A 20,019-nucleotide genomic window follows, 5' to 3' on the forward strand; every position below is an offset into this window, starting at 1 on the left:
CTTCTTCTTCTGTGAAAAACGATACACATATGAAACCGTCGTTTTCCTAACCTGTTAAGATTTTTATACGTGTTGTATGTGGTATATCTGTAATGTCCGTGTATCAGAAAACATAGAATGGTAAGTGATTTAATGTTGTTAGTAAGATCGTGGGAATATTTCGCAAAAAAGCACTCCAAATGAATTTATCGCACGCTTTGTTTTGACACTGGCATCGTTTAAGTAATTGTCCCACATATGAATTGTCCTTCGAAATTTACTTATGTTACACTTATGTTTATCTTGCTTACTTCCTCTCTCTATTACAAGGAAACTTCATAAAATAGCAATGCGCATTCCATCTCATGAGATACGTCCTCGATTTACGCTTTTGACAATAAAGTGGGGATGAAGTTCAAGTAATGTAAAAATATGCGGGACTGACGACTCCCAGTCGTACCATAATCAGCGACATGAATAATTAATGTATGTCGATTTTATAGTTTTATGTAAGTTTGATATATAGTACTCTATGCAACTTGTGTATATCTCATTAAATATATCCAAAATCGTTGCGGCCAAATCCGCGGAAAAGTTCCTCCACTCTTGAAATTTTAACAAAATTTCTCAATTGGTATACCTGTGAAATTCAGAAATCCCTCTGAAATCACGAGTTTAAGAACTTTTCATTTAATTTGGATATTGCAGTATAATGGTCAATAAGAAATTATAAGATAAGAATAAGAAATAATTCAATCGTCATTGTTTTCTTACAATTTATTTATAAACTACAATTGTTCACAGAAATCGAATTCAAACTTAAAATTCAAGGAGTTTCTGCGAATTTCGAATATTTTGTTGCGAATCCAGCGACAAACGTAACATCGAACTGTCGTCAAAATTTGCGCATATCTCGGGTCACCATATAGTTATGTTCTGGAAGAATATCAAGACCACATTATTGTGTGGCCCGAAAGAACTGAGCAAGTCTTTCATGTTCGAGGTACGTAGACAAAATGCGAACAGTAGCGACATAAATTCGCCATGAAGACCGATGCGCGAGCAAATCTGACAAACTTCAATAAACTGTAGAAATTGGTGAACTAACATGCGTCTAATCCTCGCGAAACGTTTATACAGGATTTGCCCGCGTGTTTCAATAACGTAAATCTCGCTTTTCTACGTAAAGCAACACGGCCCGTTTGCTTTCTTTAAGATCGGTCGTTTGAAGAGTTCATCTTGTTTACTATTCTATTTAAAACATTAATAACGAACACTCTCGGCGCAGACGAACCTTTACAGCGCACGGTCCTCGTTTATTACCAATTATAATCACCGGATCCCCGCCGATAGACTCGTTGTCGCCAACTGCTACGCGACTCGTTTCTTTCTCTTCTCTCTTTCTTCTCTCCGCACGTTCCCGCGTCCACCGCCACCACCGTCGCTGGGGTTAATACGAGAGCTATCAAACTGTCAACGCGTGTCGACACCGTTAATCGGCTCGTTACGCATCCGTCTCTCAATCTCTCTCGTTCTCTCTTCGCGGGCCCCACTTGCTGCGTAAAATACCTGTCGGCAGTATGGCGTTTCTTGAAACACAGCTTTTCCCGGCTGCGCAGGCCGCGATATATTGGGCCGAGGAAGGACGACGTGTCGTTTATATTGCGCCAGCACCACTGGAGAGACAGCCGGCGGCCTGTCACGACAGAGGCAATCCAGCAGTCGCGGCTCTCAAGCTGATGAGATTTATGTAAGCGGAACATTTTTCTTCCTATCACGAGCGCGAACGCGCGCGTGCACTTTGTTGCACGTGTGCGCAGTTCGCGCGCCGCATGAAGAATCGATGGCCGAGAGTCGCCGTGCGGAGTTTACGGCCGCTGCCGACGCGGATTTACGCATCGGACTTTCCGCTCGCATGCGCGCGAGCGAGCTAGTGCGAGCGCGTGTGTGTCTCAAAAATGCGTAACGTTCCAAACCGATGTGGAAGGCCGCATACCGCGTTCTACCACGACTTGACAAATCGAGCCGTGTGGCTCTTTCTTTCTCTTTGACTCTCTTTATCCGCCTCCACTCGGGAATGCTTTCGCATTCGATCACCGTGATCGCTGCATTCTCGCTTTAATTCATCACTAACGTGTGTATACGCTAATTATGCGTTATTAATAACGTTATTCCGCGAAAGGTGTTATGAAGAAGTTACAATTGCCTCAATTGTCGCACGCAAGAGCCGATGCTTAATATTCCACGCCCGTGTAAGCATATGCGAGCTGCTTTACGAGCTCGTGTATCCTCTTTTTTTTTTTTTCACCAGCGGACAGGCATAGATCATGTCGAGGGAAATTAATCAGTCAGGCGCGTCGAAGATGAATGTATTTTTCATTTATCACTTTATTATAGTATACAGGAAACGCGCGTACTGTGCATACCAATGCCCCATGTAAAGCGATGTTTCTGCGAAAGAAATAAGTTTGCAAGGCAACGATGGAATGCGGAAATCGCGTGAATATCATCCCAAAATAATGCGAATGGTATCGCTGAAAAATGTGCTGTTCGAAAATAGACGTACGGGCGTTCGATCGAGTAAGAAGTGCTGAATTGATTCCCCATCGTCGTTTCGTCTCTTTTTATCTCTCTTCCCCGTTCTCTCTCTCTCTCTCTCTCTCTCTCTCTCTCTCTCTCTCTCTCTCTCTCTTTTTCTCAACGAGATCACACTGAATCTCTCGCTTGAGATTCACTTGATTAAGACGCAATCTCGGAATGATTCGGACGTTGCTAATGTGAAATCCGCGCTCGCGCTCTTTCATCTCATCCATGCGTTAATATCTGCTCTTAGCTACCTGTCGGATTACGAGAGTCTCGCGGAGCAACTCGTCAAGTTGCACACCTATGCGGCCGTGCCGTCCGTACTTCTGATAGACGACTTGGACAATTACCTTAATGACGACGCTGCCGGAAATGATGCGAGCGCGCACATTGCCAAAACCTGCGCCCTCATACACCACTCGATGAAATCATGCGCGCGGGCTCTGAAAATAAACGTAAGTGAAGCACAGCATATGCGCAATAAAAAGCGCGAAGTTTGTTTCTTCAAGCAGAAAAGCCGCCTTCGGCTGTACGATACGTATCTCTTAAGTTCGATAGAAATTCTTGTTTATCGTTGCGCAAACCGAGACGCACTTGGCGTTCGGAGTATCGCAAAGCACTGCTGCGATACTCGAAGAGAATAGCTTCCTCCGACGTATTCGGCTGATTAAAGCTCGGCTGGTCTCCGCTGCTTCAGCGAGAAAGTGTCGCAAGCTTTAATCAGCCGACTATACGCACGTCGCAATATTGCACGTCGAATGGCTTCTCGCACTCGCACTCATAAAATCTGATGGTCGTACAGGTGCATGTGTGTGCGTGGAGCAGCTCGGTTCTGATCGACGGTTTTCTTCACACTATTTACTTTCGCAATGTCTGGAAGTTGTCAGAAGTGGAAGACGGAAAGGCGATACTGTTGGAAGGATCCACGGTCGGATCACCGTCGAAACAATCGTACAAGTATCTGAAATTCGAGGACGGAATGCGCGTTCTTCAACAAGTGCTGTGCGATCCGGTGGAGACCAATGATACGCAGTGACGTTTTTGCCCGGTAAGATTTACCGGTAAGAAACAACCATTATTGTTACTCTGACTTATTTTTATATTTCATCTTTTATATCTTTTATTTTATTTGCCAACTTTTTCAAATCTCTTTCTTATTTTTTATCTTTCTTACCTTCAATCTTCTCTTTTTAACTCTTCAGTTTTTTCTTCTCTTTTGTGTCGTAGCTTCTGCAATAAGAACGTAAGGAGGATTTCTGAGGAATCATTATGCGTATACTGTTGACCGCGGCAAAAGTGTTACCACGCGACTTCGTGTGTGTATGTATGTGTGTGTGTGTGTGTGTTTATGCATGCTGTTGATAAGGAATATTCGCGGCATTCTCAGATATATATTTCGTCGTGATCGCTGTTGCTTAGCGCCTGCAACCGTGGCAACCCGGTTGTTACACAATCCGTGAGTGTAGGTCCACCAGCCTAATGAGGCAAGCATTTCATTCACGAAAAATTCGTTCTGCACGAGATATACACCCGCGAACAATGATTCTAATCGTGCTCTTCTAATTGGCACGAATCAAGTTTAAAGTGTCGCTTACACACTTGGATGTGTTTGTGCAAATTCATGCGGACGATTCTGGCGATTCGCTCGAGTGTGCGAAGCGGCGTGTAAACGCCAGCAATTTGAGCTTGGTGCGAAAATCTTGCGTTTAAGGAAAACTCGGTTCGTGTAAATCTCGTCAAAGTGTCAGAGAAGGATACATCAGTGGATAGCACAAACGCTCTTGAACACGCGCGAACACGTGTGAACGGATATGTTTGCCATCAACCTCGGATGTAATGCATACGTAGATGATGATGCATCGCTTCTATCGCTCGATTCTATTTTAAGTATATTTCTAATTGACGCGACACACACACACACACACAGAGAGAGAGAGAGAGAGAGAGAGAGAAAACTTTTTTTTCAACGGGCGCTAGAGTCTACATCTTTTGCGCTCTTTTTAATTCTCCGAGTCCGCTCGGCGTCTTCTTAACATTCTTAATGTAAATCGCGGCTAATGACGGCGCAAAAATAGTCGTACCGTCTCTATATTTAGCATAACCGAGAAAAGTAGAGACAGAGAGATGACTCGAAAACACTCGAGGTGTTTTCAAACAAATAGGCCAGGGTAAAGAGACTACGCTGATCCCAGAAGAATAGCTCCAATTAGTGTGAGCTGATGCTGAGGAAGAAAGAGCTCATAATACACGTTTACACGCAGCCTGAAACCATGTTTGCGCCCGTATACGATGTACATTCACGGCAACGTCAGAGGGGACGACAAGACGAGTGCGGACTGAGGCTGATTTTGATTTTTGTAATGGGCCGTTCAATTCACGCGATATCGAGCGCGGACGAATTACGCGTGAGCTCATAGTGCGCGAGCCGAGTGCAAGGTGAAAGTGCAAAGTTTGTATGAAGTGACTGGATTCGATCGTTCGGTCCTGCGAAGCAACGGTAAACCATCTCAGCGGGTGATGAAGCGAAGGGAAGCGGTGGCAGCGAGGGAACGCAGGAGAGAGAGAGAGAGAGAGAGAGAGAGAGAGAGAGAGAGAGAGAGAGAGAGAGAGAGAGAGAGAGAGAGTGTGTGTGTGTGTGTGAGAAAGAAAGAAAGAGAGAAAAAGAGAGAAGGAACGGAGAGCGAGTGCGAGGGAGAGGTGAAAATCGCCGCATACCTGAGTGAACAGGTGTGCTGGAGTGGACGACGGTCGAGCGTGCGGCGGTGCCCGAGTGAATCGAAATACGAGCCCTTGCTCGATTAATTATCGAAAGTATAAAGTATCGCCGATACACGTACCAGCGTGTCGACGGAGACGATAAGAACGAGACGACAACGAGCAACGACGTCGATGAAGTACTTCGTACTTGAGAGTACTTATATTATGAAGCATCGCGGGCATCCCTACTCCCCCGGCGTAGAGATCGCGGGGCACCGGAGTGTCCGTTGTCGTCGGAAGAGGAGTGCAGCGGCGGAGTGCCCCGGCGAATATCGGGCCGTGGCCAGAGGCTGTTCCAGCGGCCAAGCAAGTGGCAAGTGCCAGTTGCTCCGCAGCATTCGCCACGGTTGGTCGCGATCGCCGAACGCTCGGTGGTGTTGTGTACTGTTCTCTCTTTCTCTCTCTCTCTCTCTCTCTCTCTCTTTCTTTTTCGCAAGGGATCTTGCGCGCACGGACGAGCTCTCTCCTTCCACCTTCAGCCTCCTCTGGATACTCTGGATCGGCGACGCGCATTCTCGACCATTCGCACAACCGTCCGTGGCAGGTAGTCGTAGTAATCGTAGGAGCTGAGAGCGGTCCCATCGGGACTCACGCTGTCAAATGAAATAAGCGGGGAAACATGCTGCGCCGTGTCGGGAACGCAGCAGCGGGAACGAGTGGGTGCATATGAACACACGGAGTGTGCTCTTGCGTGTCGTGCTCGTGCGTGTGTGCGTTTCTTTTAGTTCCTCCCTTTCCTCCGTGAACTTCAGTGATTTCGATCTCTTTTATCATTGACCGAAAACGCAAAGTGTTGACGAGAACGTGAGACGATGATACTCCCGACGATACGCGTCGTCGTGTGCCTGTCGCTCGTCGTCGCCGATATCCACGCCGTGGCCAACACCGTCACAACGGCTAAGGTAATTAATGATAATTTTTTCTTTCTTTAATTCTTTACTTTATTTCCAGTTATTAGCAGCTTCTTTAATACTCGATTTCATCCGTCGCGTTTCGAAGATTCCGCGAGTTCGAGCTTTTAGGTCAGATCCGGACTAGATGATTACGACTTCGTATGATTGAAACTGGAATAAAGTAATGGAAGTTTTATCTTGGAAATTTTATTATATTATGTTTCATTGGATTCTCTTAAATTCTTCGATTTCTATTCTCCTCTTTGAGTTTTTATCGTTCTCAATTGATAATCAACTAGATAGACCCATCAGATTCTCTGCGTTCCTACTGTCAGATAGTAGTTAATTCTTTTATCTTTAGATGCTTCCTTGTTTGATTAGTTATTTATTGATATTCCAGATACTTGTGTTTATATGTATATATTCTATTACATATTTTCAAATAAATGTATGTATATATTTTTCATTTTTACTTTTAGTACATTTTTTATGCATTTTATACTTTTGACAATTTGCATCGTTAAATTCTATAATTCTTAAATATTTTTAATTGATTAACGTCTGCAAAAATTTGCACTAAAGTTGTTAATTTATGTTTCCTTGATAGTTATTTTCATCAAAAATAAAAAGAATTTACATAAATAAAAAGTTGTAGTGACCGTAGGCAGATATTAATTCTCATAAGACGTTTAGAGACAATCTTACGGCTTCAATTTTGAATACATGACAGGATATCTGAGTTATTTTATGTGCGTAAGATTTATTCGTTTCAGCGTTCTAGGGTTAATAATGCACGCGCTCAGGTTTGTACAAAACGATTTGTATGGCTTTTCACTCGAATATTTGAGATTTGCTGTTTGTAGTGAAAGTGGAAATAATTGAGAGATAATTTTTGTCTCTTCTTAGACAAATATAAATGGGAGTAAAGATAAGATAGCATAACTTTGAGTCGCACACGGAGATTAGTATCATACAATAAATTTGTTGTTACACATTTTTGAGAAATCGATAGTTTGGATTTACGTCATGCAACACGACTGAAATACACATGCATCAAGTTGTTGCGCGTCAAAGATAAACTGTACACTAACACATTCCATGTGCCATTTTAAGAGAAATTAAATACGCCTCATCGAAATAATCCTGTAAATGCAGTAAGTAATTTCGAATGTAAATCAGCACGTCACGACTCTCAACTGCCACTAGAGTCGGTACTGACTCCAGTGACTTGCCTAGTACACTGACTCACTTTAAGACTAGACATTTGCACATTAGGAACGATGAAGAGATATAATTGAGAGAGGATGCTGTGAGAACATATTAAAAATAACGGAAATAACAGAGGGAAGTACGTTGCTCTTGGCGTCGCTGTAAATATTACTCGGGACATTCAACTGGCGCATTCAACTAAAACCGGCGAAGGCGATTTCAGGAAATCCGAGATATCTCAGCCAACCTTAATATCATCCCATCTCTGGCTTCTTCTTCGTTGTTAGCGCATGAAAACGATTACAGTTTTGTGCTCGATGTAAATGTTTCTCTTTATCCCGCACTTGAGCAGCCCTGGCTGCGATACAAGTAGTCTTTTGTTTGCGTTGAGTAAAGAAGAAAGGTAAACCGCGGTGTGTCTAATGTCATAATTAAAGTTGCAGCGAGCGTTACGATTTTTTCTAGTCAATTATAAGCACGGCTTATCGCCGCGCCGATGATTGCTCACGGCTTTGCCGTAACGTATCCGTGGCTAACTTGGTTACAATTAGCAAGGTAGTGCCGCAAGTAACAAGAGATTCCGAAATTAATTGACGATCGAGCGTCCGAGAGCGGAACTTTGTTGAATTCAATTATTTTGATATCGTCGGTTACAATGATTTTTTTTTCTTGTTTTTCCTCTCTCTTTTTTGACAGAGTCAAATCATGTTGAAGCCCCATGATATCAAAAATTGGCAAACAACATTTGTGCTACCTGCTTGTAGTTAACAAGACAAAGAGAGGACAATGTCCCGTCGAATCCACAGGCAAAGCGAAATATACGATTCGAGGTACACAAGGAGGCACACATTTTGTAACGACAATTATCAGCAATAAATACACACACACACACACATATGTATATATATATATATATATATATATATTTAACACATAATAACGAGGTAAAAGTACTTTCTCGCGTTATAGCCGCAAGATGAGGTATCGTTCTCGATGCTGCACGAGGGAATGCGTATGCGCGAGATTACATGCGAATAAGAAATCGTGCGGTCCAATCAATTTCCGCGGCGATAGCGACGGCGTGTGTAGTCGTCGGTCGGAATCGCATGTATGCGCGACTCTAGTTGCACAGCCGTTAAGGGAGAAAATCGTTTTTATTTATATCGCGGTCATTCGTTTCTTCCTTATCGAATTAATTACGATAAAGGCGGCCGAGTAACCGTCGAACTTATTCCCTTCCCGTCTAGGTTCTCGTCAACGAGAGAGAGAGAGAGAGAGAGAGGGGGGGAGAGAGAGAGAGAGAGAGAGAGAGAGAGAGAGAGAGAGAGAGAGAGAGAGAGAAAAAGACATCTCATCTCGCCACATTGTGCCGCAATAGTGTCGTGTATCGAACAACGAGACTACAATTAGGCGGCTTTGACGTACAAGGAACCGAGCGTCTGCACGTTAAAACCATTGTTATCGCACTCGGTAGACGCTCGACGTCTCCGCTAAAAGCCGGCCATTGAAACCGGTGCAGTCTCGGAGCGGTGGATTCAATTTGCGACGCTATAAACGAGACGCAATGTGAGATCGCGCGGGAATAAAATAAGGATATACTTTGTATTTTATGGGTACATATCCGTGACATTTATGGCGCTGTATTTTTACTCTTAATGTTGCCAAAAGTTTCATAAGACTTACCAATAAATGTGAAGGCTAGTTAGAGAACTGATCTTTGACGTGTTATCCTTCACATTTCATTATTATTATTAACATTATTACTATTTCTTTGATCAGTCGAAGAGAATTTTCAAAACGAGGAGCAAAATATTCTAAATATATTACATTGCGAATATTTGTTGTTCTTTTACGATAAAATTTTGCGCGCGACCAACAACCACTGAATTCTAATTCAGCTTTCGTATTTACACTTCGATTTTTTTCAGATATCAGAAAATGTCTGATAAAACTTACAATTGAAAAGGTTAAGAACAGAAACAAATTGAAGATGTATAAAAGAGAATAAATTTCTCCAAAACAAGGAATGAACACAAAGGATCATTTACGAGATTGATAGAAATTGTTTCCAAAATCTCATTTAAAATCACAGCGGTAGGCGAACGAATTAAATAAAAAATCTCATGTCGATATCTCAAACTTCCTTCGCGTAAAAGTTCTCTTCTATGTAAATACGTACGCGAAGAAATATTCGCAAAGGAACTTGGCTGTTTCGAATCGCTTTTCTTTTATTGTTCCGGTTGCGTGCCAGAGCGACTGATCGCCGATAAATTATCGCGCCATACCGTTTTGCGGTTCTCATCATCATTCTTTTTTCTTTTTTATCTCAACCGCATTTTTTCGCCCGCATGCCGACCTTCGAGATTTGACGCACGCATCTCATTAATAACGCATGATTCCTGCCGTATAAATGTCTCACGGTTCCAGCAGAAATGTAATCGGGATGACTAGACGAAGTACCGAGAAACAAGAGATACATTTTGATAATTTTCTATGAAATGCTGCTCGATTTTGCTTCCTGATACACATTCTTTTATTCTGATAAATTTTTTATTCCCTCCCTTCCCCCCTTTTCTTCCACCATCTCCACCGTCTCGTTGCTGCATTTGTTGTTCTTGTATCTTGCCACTGCTCTTTTTTCTGATATTCGCGTCACTTCGTCAAGGGCGATCGTTAATTATTAACTTGCGTGCGCGGTAAACGTCACGTTGTCATCGAGCACAAAGACGTCAATTATCGCGCCGTAACTTCCATGATAGCCCGGCGCTAATTGCGGGTTTCGTGCGAGTGTCACGATCAAGATGTATGACGGAACGGCAGGAATTGGAGCAAAAAATAGTGAAGCCGGCGCCACACGGCCGCAATTGATTCGCGGCTTGACAATTGACGCAACGGACAATTGACCGCGGTGTAGCGTGATCGATTCTAAGCACGAGATGACGGCGGTTTATTAGCGGGCCGGCTTATAAGGAGAGACTAATAAACCGCGCGTTGCAAAAATAAATTTCCTTCTCGCGTCTGCGCTTAAATGGGATCCTCGGGCGTGAAAAATAGGAAGGGTGAATACTTGGGCTCACGTTACGTCGACGTGGAAAGGACTTTGTGACGTGAGATCAACCGTGAGATTCCTTTCTCCCGTTAGTGTTACAACGCCAATTGCAATCTAAGGAGATAGATTGAGGAGGAGAGAAGAAGTAGCTCTAGCCGTCTAGTTAGTCTAGTTATAGCTAATTCAAATGACCGATATTCTTCGGTCCCGACGAAGGTGAGCGAGGAATATCTACCGGTTGGAGACCGAGAGCTTTCGGGGAGAATTTCTGTGCGTGTGCGCGACGTGACTGTTGGCCGTGAGTAACGCGGAGAGTTAGTTTCGCAGGAGGGGGGCGGGGGAGGGAGTAGAGACGACGAGCAGGAGGGCGAAGAAGAGAGGGCCCGGTAAGACATCGGCTCTCCCCAAACAGGTTTCTTAAACACATTCTTTCGGTGCTTTCTCGGTGCTTGCCGTTCACGAGCAGCCGCGTTTATCTCGTTACGTTAAAAAATATATATTCTTAAGCGCGCGCTGTCATACCGAGAACGATTACGGAATATTACACACACCTCCCGGCGACGACGTCAGCCGCGTACAAGTCGCCTATTACTAATTACAGGAGAGACGAGGAGAGACGGAAGTGAGAGACAAAGAGGACGAGAGGGAGAGGCGATTCGTCGCGCGGAAATTGATGAAAGATAGCCAACGCGGTATCGGCGGTATCGGCGGTATCGGCCGTCGCGTGCTCGGGATTTAATTTCATTCGCGGGCTGATCAGCTCTCCGTACCGGAGAGTCGAGCGTACAGAGAACCGAGAGAAATTTCACGGCGCGCACGAGGAAACATCGTCGCTCTTCCGGCTATCTAACATCAATGCCACAATGCGTGTATCACTCGTGGCAATGAGGAGCGAACGGGGGAGGGGAGCGGAGGAGAGGGCGGCACTCCAATAAATCAGGAAGAGAGGCTGAGTGATTGTTGCGGCACGACGCATCCGTGGCGCCCGGAATGCGTCACGCATGCGGCGATGCGCACCGGTGCTACATGGCGCATTGCCACGCGATGCATTGCAACCCGGCGCGTTACACCGACACGCTGAATGCCAATGATTGATAATGCATGCCTAATGCAGCTGGGTTGGCGCCACCTCGGACACGATCGGACGTCGCTCGGACGTCGCTGACGCGGGAGCAGAACAGAAAGCGCGATTTGTTGGCGCGCGCCTCGTTATTGCCGCCCGAGATTTTTCGCGATACCGCGCGCGCGCGCTCGGTTATATATAGGCGTCGGAACAGTAGACGTTGTTTAATCCTGCTATGCTCCGTTCGTTTCCTGTACGCGGCTTCAGATCCGCGGCTCCGAGACGTCTCGAGAGACGTCCGCGCGTTCCAATGAGCTCTCTCTCTCTCTCTCTCTCTCTCTCTCTCTCTCTCTCTCTCTCTCTCTCTCTCTCTCTCTCTCTCTCTCTCTCTCTCTCGATCGATCGGACGTGAATCGCGCTTGTTCTCTCGTCTCGCCTCTAAAAATATCCTCCGTCGAAAACCAAAGCGCGGAAAATCAAAGAGGCTACAGGATCGAGAACAGTTTCAAAGATAATATTCCAGGCGTCGCGTCGTTCCGGAGGTAGAAAGCACTCGAAAACACCGCGCGGGATGGTTCGTTGGTGAACCGCTCTGAAATTGATCGGCGATCGATTTGCCATTTAATACTTGTGCGATTTCTTTTCTTTTTTGTCGTTGCAGGAGGAGTGTAGAAAGAGGATAGCCGAATGCATGATGAACGGCGGTGGAAGTACACCCGTTTGCGGAAGTGACGGAGTCACATACCCCAGTCAGTGTCAGGCTATCTCTAAGCAATGCCAAGGCGTGTCTATCCTTATTAAACATACCGGGCCTTGTCCAGGTAGGTGCTTTAATGTCTTAAGCCGAGTATCTTTGAATAGAATCCCGCAGACCTTGTGATATAGGAAATTTTGCGACTATAACACTCGTAGTGGGCATGGGAAATCTTCCGTTTTAGATTGAACCGAGTCCCTTTATTTATCTTCTTTTCTCTCTTTTTCTCGGTACAATAGAAAATTTCAGATTCAAAAGTCCTTTTATATTCATAAATTATAAATTTTTCGATCATCCTCTAATAACGATCTTAATGAACTTGCTTGAATATTCGCGGATCTACGCGGATCCATTTATGGATCCCTTCTTCCTTTCTAAGACCGCAATATGTACAGTCGTAAATTATTTACGATCTTTGACTGAGAGTGCGTAATTAAGTTATAAAGTTGTATTGTATTTACAGATCGCAATCTCGGGCTATTTGAATCTCAATATATCTCGTATGAAATAAGTACAAATTGGTGATGATAATCGGATGATAACTCACGCGCGAGAAGTCACAAGTATTCCTTCAGAATAGCACAAAGAAGCCATCTTTATTCTCTTTCAATTACGATTCTCTCGATTATGTGTTATCGTGAATGATAATAATAATAATAATAATAATAACTTGGTGATTTTTGCCGAATTATTCAGAGACACCGGCGTGCTTCTCGGCGAAGCTGACCGCTCGACCGGGCGCGGAGCCCACTTGTCGGCCGGACGGTACGTACGCGCCGGTCCAGTGTCACACGGAAACCGGGTACTGCTGGTGCGTGACGCCGCAAGGTCGGCCGTTGCCCGACACGTCGGTAAGACACGACAGACCACGATGTTTGAGACCCGGTTCCAGATCTGCTGCTTCCATTAGGAGCGGCCAAAGACGGCGCTCGCCGAATTGGAAACAACGCAGGCAGTACGACAGCAACAGGCACCGGAATACCTGCGATCGCAACGAGAAGTCCAAGTTCAACGCGAACCTCATCGAGAACTTCAAGATCGAGTACAGGCGGACGAATATATCCGCTGATGGTAAGCTACGTACAATTTCGCTACGTGCGATTTCGTCGAGAGGAGCACGATGGGTCGAGCTAGATGATTCGCGTTTACGTTTCTCCTTCGTTCCCTGCGACTTGTAGGCCGATAATCATTAATCTTCCTCACATCTCTTAGAACAACAGGATCAAATGCGAATCTCCGAGTAGTATAGAGATTGTGTAGGAAAAAGCTGAATGTTTAGCGACAGCATATGGTCCTCATTAAACTCGATAGTAGAGTCACTTGTATTACGACGTAATTCGAAGGATCGATTTCGTTCAAAGTTAAAATAACAATTTTCGCCTTTGCGATAGTACAGAGTGAACGATTTGTTCGTAACTCGGCTTGTAACTCGACGAATAACGATAAGGCACGCAAACTGCAATATTCATACCTTCGGTATGAACTGGACGGATGTAATGTCAAGAGATACTGAGATATATGTGTCGCTCGTTAGGCGATAAGGATGTCGGGCGGGTGCTGTCGTGGAAATTCGTGACTCTGGACAAGGACGGGGACGGCTACTTGAACAGAGCGGAGTACAAGGAGCTTAGAAGACTCGCTAAGAAGGCGGTGAGACCGAAGAAGTGCGCACGCACGTTCGCCCGCACGTGCGACCTAAATCGAGATTTAAAGCTATCCAAGCAGGAATGGGGTGCTTGCCTCGTGAATGATTTTACTCGTAAGTTTAACACATATCGCATCCTTCGGTTTTTTTCTGACGATGATGACGATGATGATGACGATGATGATGATGATGGTGATGGTGATGGTGATGGTGATGATGATGATGATGATGGCGGTGGCAGTGGTGGTGGCGATGTTGGTGGTGATAGTGATGGTGATGGTGATGGTGGTGGGCGACGGCGTAAAATTATTGCGGCAAGCATGCAGACGCGCGGGGAACGGCGGTAGCAATTTTCTGCGTTAAGCGTAATGCCGGAAGAGCAACGTCATTTCGGTGTCTAAATCGCTGCTTGAATTAAAGCAACGACTACGACGAAAGAGACAGCGACGGCGACGACGACGACGACGAAGACGACGACGGCGACGTCGACAGGATGTCACGCGCGTTAAGGAGCACATGCGCCGCGATCCGTATGCTTAACATTTGCGAATCCTGCCGGAAGTTTGCCCACACGAACGGCGACCGGTCGCCGTGAAATTGAAGCAATTGACCTCGTGTATGGAGCTAAATCCTCGCCCACGCGTCGCGACGACAAAGATTATTTGCTATTTGCGACCATCTAATGACGTGTAAACCGCCGGTGTCTGCGTGAAATCCTGAATCCTGAACGTGATGTTAGATATTCGTGCAATCTGTACGAGGAGTGCAAGTCCTCAGACGAAGTAAAATTGCTTGATTCGCAAAAAACGCACGTAACTATGAGAGCAAGCTGAAAAGTATGATCACGATAATTTCGGCATCATGATTTAACGATCGTTTGCTTTTCTTTTATCGGAGCATTCTTGGAGGAACATTCCGCGGTTATCAGTATTACTATATGTTATAAAACAATGGAACATAAACTTGGAGGAAAAGAATTACACTAAACCGAAGTAAAAACAAATACTGCTTTTTTTTTATGTAATTGTATTATACGAATAGTTTGCATGCAAACCTTTTGCACCAATTTAACGGCCACAAGAGCAATTACACGTTTTCTTCGGATGAAAAAAAGGAGTTAAAATGCGCTCTCATGTTACAAAAAAATGCATTCCTTTTCTCTATGCTGAATGGCTTGTTAATTTGAAATTTTCTGCAATAGGGAAACTTGTAACGGACAAGAAAAACGAAAATAAATCATGTTCCGCAAGAGAGAAGTCACACAATGTTCATGTGAAATCTAACTTAAAAAAATCCGCAGAAATAACAATCAATAAAATCAGTATGTGTATAAATTTGCAGAAATATTCTTTATACGATAAAGAATCAGTAAATGCTTGGAGAAGATCTGCTGAAAACTATTTCACACACTACGAGTTTCGACATTCCACATTCCACAAAGTTTTCTTTCTTCCTAGCCACCGTTACACTAATTGCACTATTTTAATCACATCGCACACATGAGAATCAAGCGGACGCAGTACATCTGATATGCGAGTGCAAAGAGTTGACATGAACGTGCATGTGTTGTTTTGCGCGCGCACGTGGAATTTTCTGTCGTTGCTGAATTATTATCCGTGTTCGCTCGCTCGTTGCTGTGCTAAAATAAACCTGCGATGCGTGAATGACACAAAACAAAAATTGTACATATATAGGTAAGGCCGGTCGGCTGAGTGACATCATTGTTATCATTTAGTACATTTGTTCTTGTCGCTGAACCCCGCAGACGAGCGCCCCGAGGTCCCTGAGGCCCAAAGGACACGGGCCACGGACCAAGGTGAGTCCCAGTCTTGCAAGTCGAAAGCACTGTCACGTTTATATCTTTCCATTTTTTTATATAAGCGACAATTCTTTATATGACCCAATATGTGTTATATTAAATATGTTATTTACTGGTTTCTAATAGAAGACACACACAATAGAGTCAATTGTAAATTAATATCCTTTTCTCGCAAGAATTATTTAATATAATTTGGAAAATATAAAGAGAGAGAGAGAGAGAGAGAGAGAGAGAGAGAGAGAGAGAGAGAGAGAGAGAGAGAGAGAGAGAGATGAAAGAGAGAGAGAGATGTTTTGATAACGATAAATTTAATAATTAATTGTAACATGTTCTTATTCTTATTATCATTATTTAGATGACTTATGTAGTAAATAGTTAAGGACCTGAGAAATACAAAGTTGTGTCTTAGATTCGTGAATGGTAAGTTAATGGACTCTTACGTGACAGCGCTTTCTCTGTGAATATATACTCTGTGATATACGAAAACTTTGATGTCAATAACATAGATTTGCAAAATTACCTTGCAAACTGTACATATATACATCATGTTTTGTTTATAAACCGCTGCAATTAACAATTTGTTTTAAACCTTACAAGCTGTACAAAATATATATGCTGAGTAAAATATTTCGACCATGTACTAAACAAAGACACATTTTTAACTTCTACGATATTTCTTTTGTAAATTATCGCGATACCGATCTGTCAAATATGTTTCTTTTTTTATTTCTTATCTTCATACGTAACGCCTCGTTTTTACGAAATATCTCAGATTTTGCAGTAGCGTTTTATTAAAGAGATATAAACCGTTTATTATTCATTCTCAATCCCGATATTCAGTCGTATTTTGCACGATTTGTATATTGTTTCTGTTTGTATTTGTATTTTGGTTTTTTGTAATTGTATTCTGTCCTCAATCTCAGTTAGTAATAAAATAATAACATCATGTACAACAATTGATAAATGGCGATTTCGTTTGAAGCATTTCACGATGATAAAGGTAATATGTATTCGAGCGTATTATATAATATTCTGAAGTTTTGGGGATCAAAAATTCGGTGGTTGCATTTTAAATTAAATTCACAGAGAAGAGTGGCGCTACATTAACTTTAAATATCTTTCGCAGTTTTGAAAGGTAGCCCTGCACCTGTTCATTCGAAATCAACGTTTACCGACGAACTCACAGATACTAAGGAGGAAAATGAAGGTAAGTTCTATTTCTATTTGTGCGTTTAACTTGTAATTTTTATGTAATTGTTTCATGTAATTGTGTTATGTGTTGCATATAACTTCATTTAACAGACATTGTTAATTCAACGCATGTTAATTGATTTACTATGTAGATCCCTTGCAATCCTTTGGTCGTTACTATAACACGGCATTTGCTTGTTTATTGTTTCATATCGTAATAATTGTTTTTTTCTTCAGCAACGATTTACTATTTATTTAGTTATACTAAATAATAATTAATTCTAATGTTTTTGCAGCGATCGATTGTACGACGGACAGGAAAACGGCGATGGAAGGTCAAATGCATATGGAAGAAAAGTTTTACGTTCCACAATGCACACCCGATGGGAGATACCTCCGAATACAATGTTACTCGGGTTATTGCTGGTGCGTATATCAAGATACGGGCAAACCTATACCAGGAACATCCGGTAAAAGTCCCGTTCCGAATTGCAACCCAGTCCCAACTCCTAGCAGACCTATGAAAGGCAAGTATATCGAAGTTCCATTACTATTTTGTTGCTTTTTTAAAAATTATACATTACAATTATTTTGAACTAGATATTACAAAACGGACTTCTCGTCCCGTATCTTACAATCTTTATCTGGCATGTATGTTTTATATACCGACTTTAATTATGTAATACCGACAGGATGCCCAGAGTCGAAAAAACAACTATTTCTCCGAGATCTAATGGACCTTATGCAAACGAAGATGAGGGCATCGAACACCGATTCCGATGAGACTACCGCCAAGTGGCCAGCTTCTAAAGAGGAGAGGATAGCTACGTGGCATTTTGTGATGCTTGATAAGAATAAAAATAAGGTGGGATACTGAACGACAAAATTATTTAACGAAAGGCAATTGTGCCTGCATTTCTTTATCTTTAAGAATACGTTTAGATAATCGTTTAAGAGCTAGAGAGCTAGAGATCTCAAAGCTCTCTCTTTATTATATTTTAAACAAATGCTTGTAAATAAAATCATACGGAATTAAGTATATCGTTTATCCTTAATCGGTTGCATTAGAAAAAAAGAAATGTGTAGAAGAAATATAGATCAGCATTTTGTAAAGCAACAGTTGGCCGATGGAATATTAAACTAATCACTTGGGATGTAAGAATTAATTTGTATAATTGTCATATTGCGTAGGTCTTAGAGAGAAAAGAATGGAAGAGTTTTCGCGTGATGGTGGCAAGTAACAGGCAGCTTCGGAGATGTGGTAAGAAGTTGCCGAGATACTGCGACATCAACAACGACAGAAGGATCAGCATGACAGAGTGGCTCAGCTGTCTAAATGCTCAACGTCCAACAACAAGTAATCTATTACGTTACTTCATTTTTCTACTTCACTTATTTCTATCTTCTTGTTTAGTTACAGTTTTTATATATAGCATACATATTATAGGGATCTCTGTGAATTCAGTTGATAAAGGAATTATAACTTTTTTATAAATCATCCGCAGTGTAAAAAACGGCGTTAATTTAATTTACTTATATCCTGCGATATGTATATTTTTTGAATGCATATTGATTTGAATCTATGTATATTCAACTGTCGTACTACTGATTTTTAATAAGTTTCAAACGCGTTTCAGGCGACATGGAGAAAGCATCGACGAGTAAACCGAAGAGGACGGGTCCAAATCCATTAGACAAGTTTCTCAATGGCGATGATTAGCAGCATAATGTGATAATAAAGTGTGTTCGTGATTTTGTAAAGGGACGATAATCCTTTTCGCTGTTGAACTCTAAATCAGTTGCTGTTGAAGACTCTGGTTTATAATGTATTTTGTAACCATTAATGTGGATATAACTGATATGTCATACAGTGAAATAACATAACGACGAATTTGATCGTAAGACAAACATGTAAGCATAATTTTCTAGATTTTATCAATCGTTATTATAAACATAAATAAACATGTTGTAGCACATGTTGAACTATTTGCACATCAGCGTACCAGCGTATCGAATATCGATATAATAATTGACATAAAATTTCTAAGATAGCTGAAATGTATCTATAATACGACATACGAAGTATTCGGCTGACCATGCTACAATAATGCGTAAATATCAGGTGAATCGACAAACTCACCTGGTTTGCTTACAACTACGCGATGTATTAGACAAATTAGTTATGCAGCTTATAAACTCACATATTGACGTAATTATACGATAAGTAATTAACTGCCATTTTGAGAGGTTTTGATTTTGTATTGCAAGATTTTTTTTGGTTTGAAATTAAAATCAGAAAGAAATCTTGTATGTTATTTTAAGCAGAAATTAGAGAAATACTTAGTTGAATGATTATTTTTGCTTAAATATCAGAGTAGAATTTTGTTTATATATTTTTTTAAGAAGACTGTAATCCTTACTTTATCAGTGCCAATTTTTTGTTAATAAATTGACATTTCTATATTGATATAAAATAAAAATGAATTACAAACAGAATGAATCCAAAAAGGAAATGAGGATTGAAAATATTTCCATTACATTTGACAAAAAAATTGATAATCTAATTTATATTCGTAAGACCTACAAAATTACTGTATAAATGTATATAATTAACAATAATAAAATAAAAAAAACGAAATTATTAATTTTCATTAAATATAGAAATACGAGATAATAGAATTTTTTAATTTATATATATAATAAATATGGAATTTATTTTTACAGCTTTATTTTTGCATATGCATATAAATATTAATGTTATAAAAATTAATGTTAAAGAAAATAAATTATAAGAAATCCTGAGATCTTTGAATTTTTAATACGTCATCATGACAATACTTCCTCTATCTTGATGATTTATAAAATTAATAAGTTTAAATATTTTTTTCTGGCATACGACAGATATTTTAGAAAATAGGTTCTTCCAAATGTTTTCACCAAATACAGATTCAAAAAAATAAATATACTTAGTTCTAATTTTAATAGCTCAGAGATACTGACTTTTGACGATCTAACAATAATTTGTATGAAAAACTCCTTCAATAGATGAAAAGTGTGAAGCATAGTTATTTGAGTTT

The 20,019-nt window shown here is 41.7% G+C and overlaps 2 protein-coding genes across 6 annotated transcripts; both read left to right on the forward strand.

The window, feature by feature from the left end:
• Window positions 1–839: 839 nt before the first annotated feature.
• LOC105186076 (uncharacterized) lies at window positions 840–5,162 on the forward strand. Of its 2 annotated transcripts, XM_025300574.1 has the most exons (6): window positions 840–982; window positions 1,599–1,729; window positions 2,813–3,017; window positions 3,365–3,623; window positions 3,790–3,805; window positions 4,824–5,162. In XM_025300574.1, exons 1-4 carry the CDS (start codon window positions 911–913, stop codon window positions 3,596–3,598), a joined length of 642 nt encoding a protein of 213 aa, XP_025156359.1. In that variant the 5' UTR covers window positions 840–910; the 3' UTR covers window positions 3,599–3,623; window positions 3,790–3,805; window positions 4,824–5,162. The 2 variants fall into 2 exon arrangements, with proteins under 2 accessions (XP_025156359.1, XP_025156360.1); XM_025300575.1 differs by having other exon boundaries at window positions 3,443–3,623; window positions 3,790–5,162.
• Window positions 5,163–5,218: 56 nt separating this feature from the next.
• On the forward strand, window positions 5,219–19,375 carry magu (SPARC related modular calcium binding-like protein magu). Of its 4 annotated transcripts, none has more exons than XM_011146034.3 (10): window positions 5,220–6,221; window positions 12,195–12,354; window positions 12,984–13,358; window positions 13,822–14,046; window positions 15,668–15,748; window positions 16,878–16,958; window positions 17,239–17,469; window positions 17,635–17,807; window positions 18,134–18,299; window positions 18,580–19,374. In XM_011146034.3, the coding sequence occupies exons 1-10, from the start codon at window positions 6,132–6,134 to the stop codon at window positions 18,660–18,662; spliced, it is 1,665 nt and encodes a 554-aa protein (XP_011144336.1). In that variant the 5' UTR covers window positions 5,220–6,131; the 3' UTR covers window positions 18,663–19,374. The 4 variants fall into 4 exon arrangements, with proteins under 4 accessions (XP_025156358.1, XP_011144336.1, XP_011144337.1 ...); XM_011146035.3 differs by having other exon boundaries at window positions 15,698–15,748; XM_011146036.3 differs by lacking the exon at window positions 15,668–15,748.
• The last annotated feature ends 644 nt before the right edge of the window (window positions 19,376–20,019 follow it).

This window comes from Harpegnathos saltator, unplaced genomic scaffold, assembly GCF_003227715.2.
Source record: "Harpegnathos saltator strain DR-91 unplaced genomic scaffold, Hsal_v8.6 scaffold379, whole genome shotgun sequence".
NCBI lineage: Eukaryota > Metazoa > Arthropoda > Insecta > Hymenoptera > Formicidae > Harpegnathos > Harpegnathos saltator.

Coding starts and splice junctions, on each gene's coding strand:
- LOC105186076 (XM_025300574.1), top strand. CDS start 911: ATGTTCTGGAAGAATATCAAGACCACATTATTGTGTGGCCCGAAAGAA. Junction 1,730..2,812: donor CTCAAGCTGATGAGATTTAT/GTAAGCGGAACA, acceptor ATCTGCTCTTAG/CTACCTGTCGGATTACGAGA. Junction 3,018..3,364: donor CGCGGGCTCTGAAAATAAAC/GTAAGTGAAGCA, acceptor ATGGTCGTACAG/GTGCATGTGTGTGCGTGGAG.
- magu (XM_011146034.3), top strand. CDS start 6,132: ATGATACTCCCGACGATACGCGTCGTCGTGTGCCTGTCGCTCGTCGTC. Junction 6,222..12,194: donor ACACCGTCACAACGGCTAAG/GTAATTAATGAT, acceptor TTGTCGTTGCAG/GAGGAGTGTAGAAAGAGGAT. Junction 17,808..18,133: donor TTGATAAGAATAAAAATAAG/GTGGGATACTGA, acceptor CATATTGCGTAG/GTCTTAGAGAGAAAAGAATG.